Source organism: Leishmania martiniquensis, chromosome 10 (assembly GCF_017916325.1).
Source record: "Leishmania martiniquensis isolate LSCM1 chromosome 10, whole genome shotgun sequence".
NCBI classification, from domain to species: Eukaryota; Euglenozoa; class Kinetoplastea; order Trypanosomatida; family Trypanosomatidae; genus Leishmania; species Leishmania martiniquensis.
In genome coordinates, this window is record NC_090145.1 from 322,166 (window position 1) to 338,148 (window position 15,983).

Sequence of the window (15,983 nt, forward strand, 5' to 3'; positions counted from 1 at the left end):
CACTTCGGCACGGTTTGCGTAGTCAGAGCGCAGCGTGAGGGAAGAAGCAGCCCCTCCGTTTGCACTGCTCGGCGGCTGCAACGAAGGCATGAGGCGGCCCAGCTGCAGGGACTCTAATGCGCGTGCCCACGCGGCCTACCCGCGTCACAGAACCCCGCGGCCGTGTTGCAGGAGTGGACGCTGCAGCAATCGAGGCGGCAGGCAGCGCAGGGTGCTGCGGGCTCCGCCCCTGTCCGTGGTAGGTAAAAAATGCGGTCACATTCGGAGACGACTCATCTTGTGGCCACGGTGGGGGGGCAAGTAGACCGGCCGAGCGCTCTGTGCAGTGCAGGCGGGGAGTGAGGGACGTGAACAGCGTTGTGCCGGCAGGGCTTTGAGCGAGCCCTGAGGCGATGCGTATGGCGGCTACCGGTGCTCTCCGGCCACCCCTCCCCCACGCCTCGAGACCTGCCGCGAATGCTGAGCTTGATGTGGGGATGGGCGGCATGCAGCTTACAGGCGCATGCCGAGAAGCGCAGCCGGGGGCGGTGGAGACAGCTGGCCGGCTCAGCGTCAGTTCCAGCCACGCCAGAGCCGAGGGCCCTACTCCGCCGCCGCCCACCCCTCCTTGCCCAGTATTGTGGGGTTGACGGGGCCGCGTGCGACGGCAGGGCGAGGTCGGTTAGCTTCGTGGAGGAAAAGACCGCCACGTAACGGTGCACGGAAGCAGGGCGATACTGGACGATGGGGCCATCTCGAGCGTCTCCTGCGGCGACTGCGCGGCTGTCGGCGCGATTCGCGATGATGCCGGCTCACCGGTTTGGGGGGGGGTGCTGCAATGGGGCACGGCGACTCCTCTCGATGCGGTGGCGCTGCTTGCCGTGCGGCTCATCGCTGACGGGGCTGTAGGCAAGTACGCAGCACGGGCACATCACGCCGACGCGGCGCACGGCCCTTCCCGCACCGACGCGACACTGAATGGCTGTAGGCGCCGCCTCCGCCAATGCGAATGCAGCGGAACGCGGAGCAGTGCGCGACGCTGATGCGGCCTTTTCCTTCTTTTTTTCGTTCATCTCGTTGCAGCTGCGGCCTGATCTTCACGCCGGCAGCACGTCCGCCCTCGCTGCTTCCCGCAAGGGATCTTCACACTCATGCACTCCAAGAGGAGATCAGTTACACACGCTTGCCATAAACGATGCACGGCCCGCTGCACGCAGCCCGGCGAGGGAAGCCCGCCTCGGGGGAGGGGGGGAAGGCAGCCGCTATTCTGGGGCCAAATTTGAGGAGGCGAATGGAACCGCACCGGGGGAAGCGAGGCGAGTGTCTGCACGTGCGGGGGCGGCGCCGCGCCATCGCTCCCGCACTCACAGACACATGGAGTGTATTCGCTGACGGGAGGCCCCTGTGTCAGATGTGGGCGCCATCCCTGCCGCTCATATGTCCATCGTGAAAGCGCCAAACACGCACGCACACACACTCATGCACATGCACTCTCAGCAGGAGTCGGAGCGCCTACAGCGACGATGCTGATCGGATCATGGTCTCGACGTCACTCCCTCGCTCTCTTGACCTCCTCCTCCTCCTCCATTCCTTCAGCATTGTCCGCCGTCCACACACACAGACACTCGACGCGCCCACCTGCCACCCGCAAAAGAAGCCGAAAGAGGAAAAAAGTGTGTCGCCCCTTACAGACCGCACTCGGAAACGCACGCAGACTCGACAGCGTCCATCTCCCTCTCTTTCTCTGTCTGCCTCTCTCCATCTGTCTGTGTGTGTGTGTGTGTGTGCGTATTAGCGCCTCCACCATCACCACCACCATCCCCATCGCTGCAACACCTGCTGTGCCTTTTTCATCGAAAGCCGTCACAACGTACCGCGGCAAGCCGTGCGGCAGAGAGTGGGTGGGGGTGGTGGGGAGCCACACGCGCAGCGACGTGGCACAGGGACGTGCGGGAGGGGAGGCAGGATAAAGGAAGAAGCGCTTCTCTGCGGGGCGTGAAAGGGCAAGGGCACCACAACGTCGGTGATACACACGACCCTGCATATACACATACATTCGCGCGCACACATATATACATATACATATACATATATAGTTGTGTGCTTGATTTGGTGTCGCACCCGTCTTTGATTGCTTTGGTTTCGGATTTAGCGGTGTGTCGCTCATTTTTTTGGCGTGTGTTCTCTCCCTCTCTAACGTGTTTATTCGCGCGGCATCGAGTCGGGTGTCTGCGCTTGTGTACGTGTGGTGTAGAGGTACAGCAGTCATAGCCAGACATCACCACTGCCTTCCTCCCCACCTTCATTCCGCGCCCGTTCGTTACACACACACACACACACACCGCCACCCTCGCACTCCCTCTGCCCATCCTTTTTTCTTTTGGTTTCTTGGAAGGGGGCTGTGGGGTGAGACACCAACATTTGGTTTTTTTTGCTCTCTTCTTTTTTTCGCGTGTGTGCGTGCGCGCGCGCGGAGGTGCGGAGTTGCGGAGTTGCGGAAACTCGACGAGGTGTGATACACACAGAAAAGGATTGGGACAAGTCACACGCCGTATTAGTTAAGAGGAAAGACCATCCAGACACAGACCGCGCTTGGCGTCATCTTCCTCGACAGTGTAGATGTGTGTGCGTGGTCCGCCGCTTTTTTCTCTACCTCCCCTCCCCTCTTTTCTTTCTTCCCCCTAACGCGCACACAGCCCACACAGACACGCACTGCGTGTAATTTGAAGTACACGTATCTCTTCCCTTTGTGGTGGCTGTTGCTTGTTCGTCGAACAGCATCAGCACACCACCCCTCCCCTCCCCTCTCTCTCTCCTCCCCCCTCGTTGATGGTGATTGCAACCACCGTAACCGATTTTCTTCCCCCGTTCCTCGAACTTTCCTTCTTCAGCATCCAGTCATCAAGCGATCCTCATCTCGAGCTCCATCGCCAAGCGCCAACGGTTTCAGCCACCACCGTCATCACCAGCTTCCGACCCCCTTTCTTTTTCCGCGACGCCTCCCGTCACACCACGGTAAGCGAAAGCAGTCGCACGGCCGTGCGCAAGCACCAGCACCGCGGTAGACAACATGCACAAGAGCAACCAGGAGCTGAGCGTCCCCAAGATTGTGGGGGACTTCAAGGTTTACAACGTGAGCGGCTCCCCATTCGAGGTCCCGGCCAAGTACACACTGCTGAAGATCCTCGGTATGGGTGCTTACGGTATTGCATGCAGCTGCTTGGATAGCGAGACAGGTGAAAAGGTGTCGATCAAGAAGTGCCGGGATGTGTTCCGCGATGTGGAGGACGGCAAGCGAGTGCTGCGCGAGATTGACATGATGCGCTTCTTTCACCACGAAAACCTGCTCAATGTGGTGAATATTTTACCGCCGCTGAAGCGCGAGTACAACAGCTTCGAAGACGTGTACGTTGTCACCCCGCTCATGGATGTAGACATGAACGTGGTGCTGCGCTCGCGCCAGGTGCTCGAGGAGTCACACATGCAGTACTTTGTCTACCAGATCCTGCGCGGCCTCAAGTACCTACACAGCGCAAACGTCGCGCACCGCGACTTGAAGCCGGCGAACCTCGTCACGAACATCTCTTGTGAGCTAAAAATCATTGACTTCGGGCTGAGCCGCAGCGTCGACGTGCCGTACTCGGAGCTGACCGATTACGTGATCACGCGCTGGTACCGCCCGCCAGAGCTGCTGCTAGAGAATACAAACTACTCCACCGCGGTGGACATCTGGTCGGTGGGGTGCATCTTTGCCGAGATGTACAACCGCAAGCCCGTCTTTCCAGGTCGAAACACCATGGACCAGCTGCGTATGATCGCGCAGCACATCGGCAAGCCGCCGGCCAGCATCGTCGAGCACCGCGAGGCGCTTGATAAACTGAACGAGCTGCCGGAGGGGTCTCTTAACATTCCGAAACTCGTCCCTGGTCTGGCTGGGAACAAGGAGGGCATGGACTTCCTTGCAAAGATGTGGACGCTAGACCCGAGCAAGCGCCCGACCGCGGCGGACATGCTCGCCCATCCGTACCTGTCCCATCTGCACGACGAGGAGGATGAGCCGGTCTGTCCCTGCCCCTTCCTGTGGGCGCACGAGAACACCCCGATGGGCGTCCCGGAGCTTCGCCGCGCCTTCTGGGCCGACATCGTCGACTACAATCCGTCCCTGGCGCAGGAGACGCCTCCGGTGACGATGCGCAGCGGCAGCGACTCAAAGAATGGCGGCGGCCACCACTGATGCAGGCCTCCCCTCTGCCCCCCTTTCCCCCGCCGCTGCCTCAATTTGCTTCTTGGCGGCTTTTCGCCCCGGCTCGAGCCGGCAAGCGCAGCCGTTTCCCCGAAAGGAGCACGCGCGACGTGCAGCGTGGCGCCAGCTGTGGGTGAAAGAGGGGGAGGAAGAGAGAGAGGGGGGGTGCAGGGCGAGACGAGACAGGTGCTCGGCACCGGGAAGGAGAGATGGAGGGAGGAGGATGAGGGAGAACACATTATCGCCGTCTGCAAGCTGACAACATATACGCCCACGCACGGGTATCCCAGTCTGACCGTGTCAGCATGTTTTCATGTGCCCCCCCCGCCCACTCTTCAGCAATACGGCAGCCCTCGTTGTCTTCTATGATGGACCTCCTCTCCTCTTTCCCCCCCGCCTTGAGTGTTCTGCGTGGACTCGTTCGCGTGCCAACGCTGTTGCCGCCGCTGTCGTCCTCCTCGGCGACTTGGGGCGCAGAATCGAAAGAGAGGGATCAAAAGGTGGTCTCATCAGCCGGAAAGGTGATGATGGGAACACAGTCATCGCCCTCGGCGCTCCGTGTTCGCTGTTGGTTTTTTTGTTCTTTGGCCATGCAGAGTTCGCCTGTGTTCCTGTGCGTGCAGAGATGCGCGGCTGTCCCTTACCCCCCTCCTCCTCCTCTCTCCCCCTTGTGCTCTCTGTCTCTTTCCCTCTCTATTCACGTTGGATTTTTCTGTTGCGACTGTTGCGCATGTACATACCCCTCCTGCCCTCTCACCACCGCCACCACCCTTCCCCTTCCCCTTTCCACTTCTTTCCAGCGGCGCGCCTTTGCGTAATCACGCCCATGAAGGAAAAACGACCTGGAGAGGAGGGAGAGGGAAAGCGGGGAGGCCATCCAGAAGCATTTTTTTCTCTGTTCGTGCCACTTGGCCTGCCCCGTCCCTGCGCGTGGTCGGCCATCGGTGTACACGCCCGTCTTCTCCCTCGGTCTTTGTTCCCCCCCTCTCTCTCTCTGTGTCTGTTTCCGCGGGCCCCTCGTCCGTCTGTCGCCTATGTGCTCTCTAAGTCACTGTGTCGGTGTGTTTCGGAACGTGTGCGACAGGAGCGAAGGAGTGCAGGGGTGACCAAAGCTATCAGGTGACGGGGAGGACGAGGAGGAGGAGGCGAGTGCATGAATCGATGCCCTCCGCAGCTCCCCTTATACGCCTCCCCAACCGCTGATTCCCTCTACTTAAACAGCTACACACAGACACAGACGCGCGCACACACACACAATGAGTTCCTCTGCTCACTGTACGTCTCGATGGATGGAGTCATTGTCAGTGTTTGCGTCTTCTCCGCGCCCCATCTCACCGCGTCACCCCCCCTTCCCTCCCTTTTTTTCTTTTCTCCTGATTGCCCACCACGGCAGAGATATTTGTAAGGTGACAAGAAGAAGAAAGGGTCCTGTGGGGGTGTGGGGTGAGGGGAGGGGGACTGCGTCTGTGCACCCATCCGTGAAGCGTATCACCATCCCCATGGATGACTTGGAAGCGACAGAATCCGTATGGAGAGGGCGTCACCACTTCCTCCAGACAGACAGAGAGGGGCGCATGGTGGAAGGGAATCGCAGACCGGTGGTTCCCCCCCCGCCCACACACACACACGGCAAGAGTAAACGCGCCAGTTTTGGGCGAGTGGGGAGCCACGCATGGCGGTGTATTCTGCTGCCCATCTTTTGGCGTCATTCCTCCCTTCCCCCCCCCTCTCCTCTCCTCTCCTCGCTCGCCCCTCTGCGTGAGGCCGAATCCATGTGCGTAACGGTGTGTGGGTGTGTAAACCCGCCGCTGCCTCCTCCGCCCTCTTCCACCCACCACCTCTCCTCCCCCTCTTCTTTGATTCACCCACGCATCCGCCCACCGACAAACACCGGCCCTCACACACACACACGTATATATATATATATGTGTGTATATGTATATACATATATATGCTGGCAAAGAAAAACAAAGACAGTGTGCTCGTAGGAAAGTGTGTCAGACGACTCGCACACGAGGCTTCTCTTCGGAGCCTCAGTCTCCCTCCCTCTGTCTGTGTCTGTGTGTGTGTGAGGCCTTCCTGTAACGGTGTCAGTTAGAAATCATCCCTTAGTCGAGCGGTAGCGCGCACGCACGCACACATCTATACATATACATATATATTCCTTACATCGATAGCTTCCAGAGCACATTGGAACACACAACGAGGCGATAACAGGTCATCCATCACGCGCATCGGGGAGGGGGGAACGCTCCACCTTTTTTTTGGTGCGATCACTATTGGTGTTTCTATTTTTTGCCCTCGTTGGTTTAAGTGTGTGTGTGTGTGTGTGTGGTATCCTCGCAGCTCATCAGGGGCGCTGGCTTCACACACACACACACACACGCACATATATATCCCCAACCACCCTACGCTGGACCTCCTACATATCTGTGCATGTGCATCCAGGCGCGGTTACCGTACAGGTCACACATACCCACTCGTACGCACGTGCGTACGCCAGCGCAGCGAGGGGGGACGAGGGGAGGGGAGCTGTTTAAATATCACCATCCGATCTGTTCGCTGTCGTTTTCACCCTCTGTTCATCATAACTTCTACAGGATCGAGAGAGAGTGCGTGCGTGTGTGACTCCGCCCGAATCGCTATTCTCTTTTAGTTTTCATTCCGTACACACACATATATATTTTTTTTCGAGGAATCCCCCGCATATTATTTTTTTTAGCGCACCGCTTTCGATACAGTTGGTTGCGACTCCCTGTCTATCGCTCCCTGCGCTTTAACGGCGACTGTCAGTGAGTCTCGGGGGAGACGACAGCGGCGGAACAAAAAAGGGGGGCGGGCGGTCACCTCTTTTTTTTTTACCTCTCTCTAAAAGTATCTTTTGTTGAGCATTCCGAAAAAGGACGGCAACGATAGAGAAAACGGTCACTCACGCACGCACGCCCCTCCCTCCCGCAACAGTTGCCCACACACAGACAGAGAGACACACCTGCATATATACACGCGCTCTTTCTTGTTTACCTCTCTCTCTCTCGGTCTGTTTGTCATTGTATCAGTGAAAGAGACCTGTGCGCAGCCCAGGACGGCAGAGGAGCGGCATTAGGAGGGATTTCGGCGGCCCGCCACCATCGTCAGGAGCGTCTCAGAGCTGAAGTCAGCAGGTGAGCGCAGAGCAACCTTGAAACTCAGCGCGGCAATGGCGCCAACACTCTATGGCGACAGGCCTCGGCGGTGTAGAAGCCCCGCTGCGAACTGGGGAGGAAAGTGCGGACTGCTTTTGCTGCGCCTCGCGTGCATTGGGGCGGCGCTTACGGCCATGTCACCCGTGTGCGCGGCCATGACGTTCACCACAGCCAATGTGCAAGATCCTTCCCTGTACCAAACGGTGCAGCTGCACTTGGAGTCCAACCCTTTAGCGCAGGAGCCGAGCATCACCACCGGCGACTTGGTTTTCTTTGTTCTGTCGTCCGACGTGGCGCGTTGCGTGTACAGCAGCACCCCTACTGAGAGCACTCCCGGCTACTACGCTGTCACAGCCACCGGCAGCGGCGGTTTTACTGGCCAGATCATCTTTGCCGTGGCGTCGACAATGTTCGCCGTAGACGCGGCATACTACCCGTGCTACCTCTCACGCGCAGGGCATTCAGCGACGGTTCTCCGGCGCAGCTACGTCGCACCGGGTCTGAGCGATGCACTGACGGTGTGGCCTCCCATCTACGCAAGTTTTAGCATGAACCCCGCGATCGCCAGCGGTGGCGAAGGTCCTGTGAGTCTGTCCATTGTACAGGCTGCGCAGAGCGGCCGCCCGATCAACGAGGGCCTGACGGGACGGTATACGACCCTGCTTGTGCCGTGCGGGGACATCTCGGTGAGCGGCAGTACCGTCCAGAGTGACTGCACCGACCTGAACGCGCTGGTGACGGCGTGTGCCACGGTAGGGGCGGCCGGCGCGGCTCCAGCCAGCGTCATCGCTCTCTCGAGTCTGCAAGGCCAGCCCACCGGGAACGTGACCGGCAGCTTCACAGTGCCCTACACCCCTAACGAGGAGGGCTACTACATATGCGTGCCGTACTGCTATAGCGCCTCTGCCTACTGCGGCAGCCCGGTGACGGCGATGTCCTTTACCGTCGTGACGTCCGCCTCACCGACCATCAGCAGCTACACGCTCCACTTCGGCAGCGCGGACCCAGGCGTGTACACGCGCGCGCCAGAGCATCCACAGGCGCGCGAAAGCGGCCTCATCTACTTCACCAGCACTGGCTTGAGCGTGCAGGACGCCGTCAAAGTTATTCGCAGCTCCGACAGCTGCACCCTCTCTACGGCGGCGCTGCTACCCAACCTTGAGCTTGGGTCTCTGCAGGTGACGGCCGCGCCCAACGGCACCTTCTCGGCGCAGGTGTCATTTGTGGCGCCGGACCTCGTCAAGACCCCGGCGGTGGGCCGCGTCTGCTACCGGCGCGCCAGCAGCGGCCTGTGGTCCAGCGCTTACCTCTCCGCCTCGAAGCAGGCGGCGGACTTCACAATCGACGTGCTGCAGCCGACCGGATTTACTATCACCAGCCCGGTCACAAGTCCCACCGTCGGCGAGACCCTGACCCTGGCCTTTGAGGGAAGCGGCCTCGGCGGGTCCGCAGACAGGGCGTACCTCTCCTCCAGCAGCAGCAGAAGCCCGTGCGACCGAGACAGCAGCGGGGGCTCGTCGAGCTACAGCAGCGGCTCAGAGGCAGGAAGCGGCAACATGTACTTCACCTGCGACATGATGGGAGACGGCAGCACAGCCACCACGTGTACTGTCACGGTCGACCCCGAAGACGCGAACGCAGCCATGACGCTGAGCGTGTGCTACCTGAAAAGCGGCAACAGTGACCAGCGGAACTTCGCGCACATCAACGGCAGTGTAGCACTGCAGGCGCGAAACCCAACGTATGCCGTAACGCCGTACCCCATGTTTGCTGGCGAGTCTGTGAAGCTGATCTTCACAGGCACGGGCCTATCCGCTGACGATGAAGTGCAGCTGGTCTTGCCGGGCGGGACGTGCGGTGACAGCAGCTCCACCTCGACCGCCGCCAGCATCTACTCGGTGATAGAGATTACGCCCAAAGTGATGTACGCATACACCCTCGTCGGCTCGGCCGAGACGTGCATCGTCGTCTGCTACCGTCAGCAGGGGTCACGTGTGTGGGTGGTGGCGCGCAGCAGCGACAGCAGGTCTGCCGTGTCGTCAACCTGCGCGGCGTCAAACATTTACATCGCTGCCTTTCCAGTGCGATACAGCATTACAAACCTGGAAACGAGTGGCAGCGGCAACACCACTGTCGGCACCCTCCTCAGTGTTGGTGAAACGGCGACGGTGCGCCTGACCACCACAAGCGGTCAGCCGCTCTCCCCAAGCACCACGCCGGTGGCCATCAAGGTGGTGCAGGCTCCGGACAGGTGCGTGACGGTACCGTGCGGCACGATCCTGCGTGCTGCGTGCGCAAACGAGCAGCTTGCCGCCGATTACACCAGCTCTCTTACAGGGAGTGGCAGCACTGCATTCTTCGCCTCCATGCAGGTGCATGAAGCAGAGACGCGCTACATAATATGTGTGGCGACCTCGAGCAGCTCGGGAGTGTACGTAGCGGTCTTGCCCTCTGCCGAGAAGTCGGCGACGAGCACCTCTTTCGGCTTCGAGACGACTCTTCAGAACCCAACGCTCGTGTCGAACACGCCCCGCACGTGGCGTGTGGCGATGAGCACGCTTCGGACAACCTTCAGAGGCGTCAGCCTCGACGCGAGGACAAACGTCGTGTACGCCGTGAAGGCGAGCTCGCTGCTGGCTCTCTACACGACAAGCGATGGTACCCTAGTGGCAGTGTGCCCGCCGGTCTCCCAGACCCCGGCGACGGCTCTGGTGTCCGCTATGGACACAAACAGCAGCACCACCACCTCGACCACAGCGATCTACACTCGCGCAGACAGGCTGCACGATGGCGAGAGCGTGTACCTGTGCTACTCATGGTCCGTCGGCAGCAGGGACTCGCACGTCACGATGGCTGGCTCGGTGAGCGTTTCCGCAGCGATCCCGTCCTCCTTCACATGGTTGATGCCGACGGAGACGATGGGCTTGCGCGCTGGGCAGCCGGTTCAGCTCAGCTTTACCAGCAACCTCACAAGCCTCTCCGTCAGCAAGGACGCCGTCTACTTTTACAGGTATGCGCAGTCGGCGAGCCCGAGCCCGGACTGCTACTGTGACCCAACGGCGTGTGCGATCGGGATGCGCGTTGCCTACACGTCCAACATCACCTTCACATCGTCGACAGTGAGCGTGACAGGGGACACCACCATCTACACCGCGCCTCTCGGCTTCAACAACTACGGCTACGGCGCCATCTACGTCATCTGCTACACCGCCTTTGGGCAATCTGCAGATACCTACATGGGCCGTGTAGCCGTAGAGACGGCGAACCCTACGTACTACACCGTCTCGAGCGTTGCGGCGCCTCGCAACCGCGCCGGCGCGCCCATTACCATTACGGTTCTTCGCCGGTGCATGACGGCGGCGTGCGCGCTGACGTTGCAGGACTCGCTTCGCCTAGTGCCCAGCAGCGTACACTGCTTTGAGCTATTGCATGGCAGCTCTACCGACAGCTCGTCGCCTGCGGATGAGGCAACCGTGGAGACCGTGGGCGACCCAGTCCTGAGCCCTGGTGCGCTCTCCCTTGCGCGCACCTTCGTCGTGGATACCGCGGGAGCGTACCGCGTGTGCTACCGCCTCGCGCGCGACGCAACCTACAATGACGTTGTCTTCTCTGCCAACTTTGTGCGCTCTACGCTGACGGTTGTGGAGGCGAATCCGCAGCAAGTCACCCCGATGCCGAGCGCTCCCTCCGCCGGGCAGTTTGTCATCATGAACCTGACATGCAGATCCACCGCACTGTGCAGCACGTGCACCCTGCTGCGGATTGTTCCAGGGAGGCGCGCAAGCTGCTGGGAAGAGGTGGTGGGGACCCATAGCAGCGACTCGTGCCTGACGACGACTTCTGTGCAGTTCCCGAATCAGTACTTCGCGGAGGGCGTCTACACAGTGTGCTACGGCAGCAGCTACACCACGTCGCGTCGAGTCCCTGGAAGCTTTGCAGTGGCCTCCGCCAACCCGTCGAGCTATGCCCCGACCGTGTCGAGCGGGTACACCGTCTTCACGAATCAAATCATGAACTACACGCTGGATATCATCGGCGCGGGCCTCTCCCTCGCCGACGCCGCATTTGTGCTGCCGGAGATGGGGTACAGCTGCCACGACCTCCGCGACGGCGAGGTGCAGAGCGACGGCACGCTATCGAAGTGGCTGGAGCCGAGTGTGGAGCCGTACCCGCTGCAGCTGACCCCGACAGGGGTGTCGTGGGTCGTCTCAAACGAAAGTAAGCGCTTCGGCGCCGGTTTACTCCTTGACGCGGGCCTTTGCCCAGGGGGCGGGGAGCCGTGCCCGCTGAAGCTGTGCTACATGCGCTCCGGTACCTCGTGGGCCTCCGTCACTCTGGGAACCTCGTCGTCGGCACCGCCCGGCATTTCGCTGGCGGCCTCGAACCCGTCCACGGTGAACTTCGATCGCTACCCGCTGGTGATCGACATGTACGTGATGGCCACAGTGCAGGGTGCTGGTCTTCTCAAAGCAGACGTGGTCACCATCCACGCAGCCGATTGCGACGGGGACGCCGTGACCGTTTCCGTGGCGGGCGCTGTACACGTGAACGAGGCGGGGACAGAGTGGCTTGGCGTATTGCGTGTCACGAAAGCTTCGAGCAGCTATGCCGTGTGCTACTGGCGCTCCGGGTCGTCGACCGAGGTGGCCACTGTCACCTTCACTGGTGAGCCAGAGGTGTCGACCATATTGATACTCAGCACACCACTCTACTACCTGCTAAGTCCGTCCAACTTCACGTCGTCTCGGATACCGCTAACGCAGTTGGAGCAGCTCATCGTCGGCGCCAGCTTCAACCACGAGGGCACCGTTGCGGCGGCACTGAGCTACGTGCAGCTCATCGTGGCCGACACAAGCGTCGCCGAGTGCAACTATGGGCCCTTTCAGTCAGTTGTGGCCGGCTTTCCACCGTTTCCGATTGCGCTGACGCTGTCAAAGGTGTCGTCCCGTGGCCCAGGCGACTGGTTTCAGGGCCGCCTCCACGTCAAGACAGGGGATTACGCGCTGTGCATGAGCACCACGGCTGGACTGTTCCGTGTCGTCAGCACGCCCCCCCTCGTTGGTAATGGCATGGCCGGCAGTAGCGCGGTCACCGTTTACGACCCCGTGCCCAACACCTACACCTCCGTCCCCAAGAGTGTGATATCGGGGCAGGTGGTGGCGCTGACGTTCTTCAAAGCGTCGGTGAACCGCATCAGCGGCAGTAACGTTGACCCGGCCTCCGCCGACCTGAAGGCAGGAGACGTGGTGGAGGTTATCGATGGCAGCCTGTACGAGTGCGGCTTTACCAACGCGACCGTGCTGGCGGCCGGCGTCGTGTCAGAGAGCGGCGGCGGGTCGACAACGGTCTCTCTCACCCTCCCCACCACCTACGAGGTGGCCGGTGTGACCGTGCCGGTGGCGGGGAAGAGCTACACGATTTGCTACCAGAAGCAGGGCAGCACCTTCGCCACTTCCCCGCTCGTCGGCGGGGCTGTCGACCGGAACCTCCGCGTGATGGAGGCGGTACCGACCAAGTGGACAGCGTTGCCGCAGCAGGCCCAGGTGAGCGCGCCTATCAACATTACCTTCTACGGGGACAAGGCAGCGGAGGACTACCTCACCACATCCGACGTCGCGTTTCTCGTGTCAGTGGATGATGGTGAGGAGCTGGGCCCTCACCTGTGTCGTGCGACTGGGGACAGCAGTGGCAGCGTTAGTGGCAGCAGTACGCGCCGCACGGTCATCACTGAAGGCTCCATGCAGAAGGTGGACCCTGTCAACACGCAGTGGTCCATTCCATCAAAGGTACTCGTCGAAGGGACCTTCGTCGTCTGCTACACCGCCTACAACAACGGGCAGCCGGTGTACGTGAGCTCGCCAGCGACGCTCCTCGTGTATCCAACACAGTCACCGAGCGGCGCCTACCTTGCTCGCAGTGCCACATCCCTCGTGGATAACCTGAACGTTATGCAGGGTGAACGGGTGTATCTCCTCTTCAACACAACCGTAGCGTTGGATGTGGTGCTGGATAACGGCCAGGATTCGTCTTCATCCCTCTGGATCCACGACGTGGTTCGCATCACGGAGGACAGCGCCTGCCGTGTGCTGCTTGCTGCCGGTGTGGTCGACGCGATTCCTTCGGCTTTCGGTTACGCGCCTCTCGGCGTCGTGGACAAGAGCACCGGTCTTGTGGTGCCGAACCTGAACCTGCGCGTCCGCGCCACAGTAGGCCGTTACTACGTCTGTATGCGCCGCCGCGATCGGGAGAGCTGGCAGGCGTACGCTGACTTTGAGGCGGTAGGCGGGCTGTTTGTGCACCCGGCTCTGCTGGAGGTCTCGGCCGCCGCTGTGTCGTCGTTCACGACGAATCCAACAACGCCACGGGTGTGGGTACCGCACACGGTGGTGTTGGCGGACTACGGCGCCGGCTCTGGTATGGGGAGCGTGACGCAGTTCTTCTTCGTGGCCTACACGGGCACCGGCAGCGTGGCCGACAAGGACGAGATCGACCATGACCATTGCTACCTCCCCGCCTCCAGCAAGGAGACGTCGTCGGGACCCGTGCCACTTGTGAACCGGACACTGCAGGTTTACCTGGCAGACCCCATGTTTACGAAGCACAGCTTTGGCGAGGCGGGTACGTACCTCCTCTGCTATCAAATCGATGGCCACAACATCGCCTCCGTGTACCCGAGCGCCCTGACGGTGGCGAACCCGAGCCCGGTCGCCTACGTGGTGCCGAGCTTGCTCACCATTCAGCACGCCTTCACGATGAGCTTTGTGGCGATCGACCCCATCTTTGTCTCGGGCGCCAATCACACCGCGCAAATATACGTCGCGGCTGACGTGATGGCGATGCCAAACTGCTCGGATGCGACGCCGCCGAGCGGCGGCACGACGCATTTTACGAGCTTCACCGCGACGAACGCAACGCTTGCCAGTGTGATGCCGACCCTTCTGGCGTCTGGCTACTACTTTGTATGCTTCCTCACGTACGGTCAGCTGCGTGACTTTCCCGTCGCGAACGCTGCAGGCGGCTACGTCTTCTCCGTTGGTCTGATAGGCGCGCAGAAGTATACGGTGACGCCGTCGCCTGCGTTCCTCGGCCAACTCCTGAATATTGTGATTACCGGCAGCGAGCTCAGCAGCAGCGACCACATCAAGATTGTTCGCGTCTCGCAGGATGAGCTGAGCAGCAGCGACAGCACCACGAGCAGTGAGGGGGGAAGCTACCCAACCCAGTGCACGCCGGGCGCCGCAAACGCCGACGCCAGTGAGCCTGCCGGCGCAGCGGGCAGCAAGGTGGACAGCTTCAGCGAGACTGTGGCGCACTACCGTCCCCGCTTGAACGAAACCGGAACGTTCATCCTGTGCTACGAGAGCGCCGTGCTGAACAGCACGTGGATTTGGGTGACAGACGTGCACCACTTCACCGTCGGCCCAGCGCATCCGACGCACTACAGCCTCTCCGTGGCACCACCGTACGAGACGGAGGTGCTTCTCCTCTACGTGCACGACAGCGGTGACAGCGGCAGCCCAGGGCGACTTCAGGATATGGACAAGCTGATGCTGGTTGATCGCGGCACCGGAGTCAATGGGTTTGATTGCACAGCGAGCGCAACCAACAGCCGTTCTATTGGTTTTATCAGCTACGTAAAGGCGCAGAGCAATAACAGCCTGCACGTGTACCAGATCTGCGGCTCCGCCGTGGCGAGCGTGACAGTCTGCTACGCGCTTGCAGGGGCTGCGGGGGCGGCACCGAGCTGGGCGGAGGTTCCGCTTCGGTCCCCGCCACCGGCGTACATCTTTTCGGGTGTCTCGGTCGAGGCCGGCCCATTTGTAGGGCCGCTGCGTGGCTCGCGCAGCAGCACATCGTCGAGCGTTACTAGCTGGGTGGAGCCACGGCCATACGAACCTTTTACGTTCTACTTCACAACGGATGTGGTAGAGCTGGAGGTGCAGCGCGTCGCCTTTGCGCTGGCGCCGGTGGTCGTGTGCGCCGTGGACGCGAGCTACGTGGCACCGCTTTTCTACAAGAAGGATGTTAGTCATCTGAGCACCTTCACGGTGTCTCTGCCGTACGCAGGCAACTACACAGTCTTTCTCGGCCCCTACGCGACAGCGTCGGCGCCGAACATCACGCATGACACTCCGCTCGTGGTGGGGAAGTGCGACCCGTGCAACTTCGCGCCGAGGCACGCACTCGCTGGCGGGTACGCGCTGCTGTCTTTCCCCAGCAGCGTTGGCAGCTCCCTCAGCAACACAGACGAGGTGCGACTCTTTCCAGTGTCCCAGGGGCTGGGAGGGCGACCGTGTGAGGCGACGACAGGGCCGTACGCCAGTGTCACTCTCACCCCTATCAAGGAGCTGAGCACAAGCGATGCGACAGTCTTCAACGTGACAACGGGCGCAGAGACGGAGAACACGTACCTCGGAGTGTACTACGTGTGCTACCGCAAGGCGATCGTGTCCTCCACCAGCGCTGCCCGCTCGACATCGAACTTCGCCGTTGTGGCTGAGAACGATGGCACAGCCTCCACTTTCTCTGTCTACCCGCCCGACCTCCTCACCGCCACCGTGTGCCCCGCGTCGCCGATG

At 60.9% G+C, this 15,983-nt stretch overlaps 1 protein-coding gene across 1 annotated transcript; it reads left to right on the forward strand.

The window, feature by feature from the left end:
• Window positions 1-3,049: 3,049 nt before the first annotated feature.
• On the forward strand, window positions 3,050-4,213 carry LSCM1_07046 (uncharacterized protein; the record flags this gene model as incomplete). The annotated part of the gene is made up of 1 exon (XM_067324436.1): window positions 3,050-4,213. One exon carries the CDS (start codon window positions 3,050-3,052, stop codon window positions 4,211-4,213), a length of 1,164 nt encoding a protein of 387 aa, XP_067180640.1.
• Window positions 4,214-15,983: the final 11,770 nt, after the last annotated feature.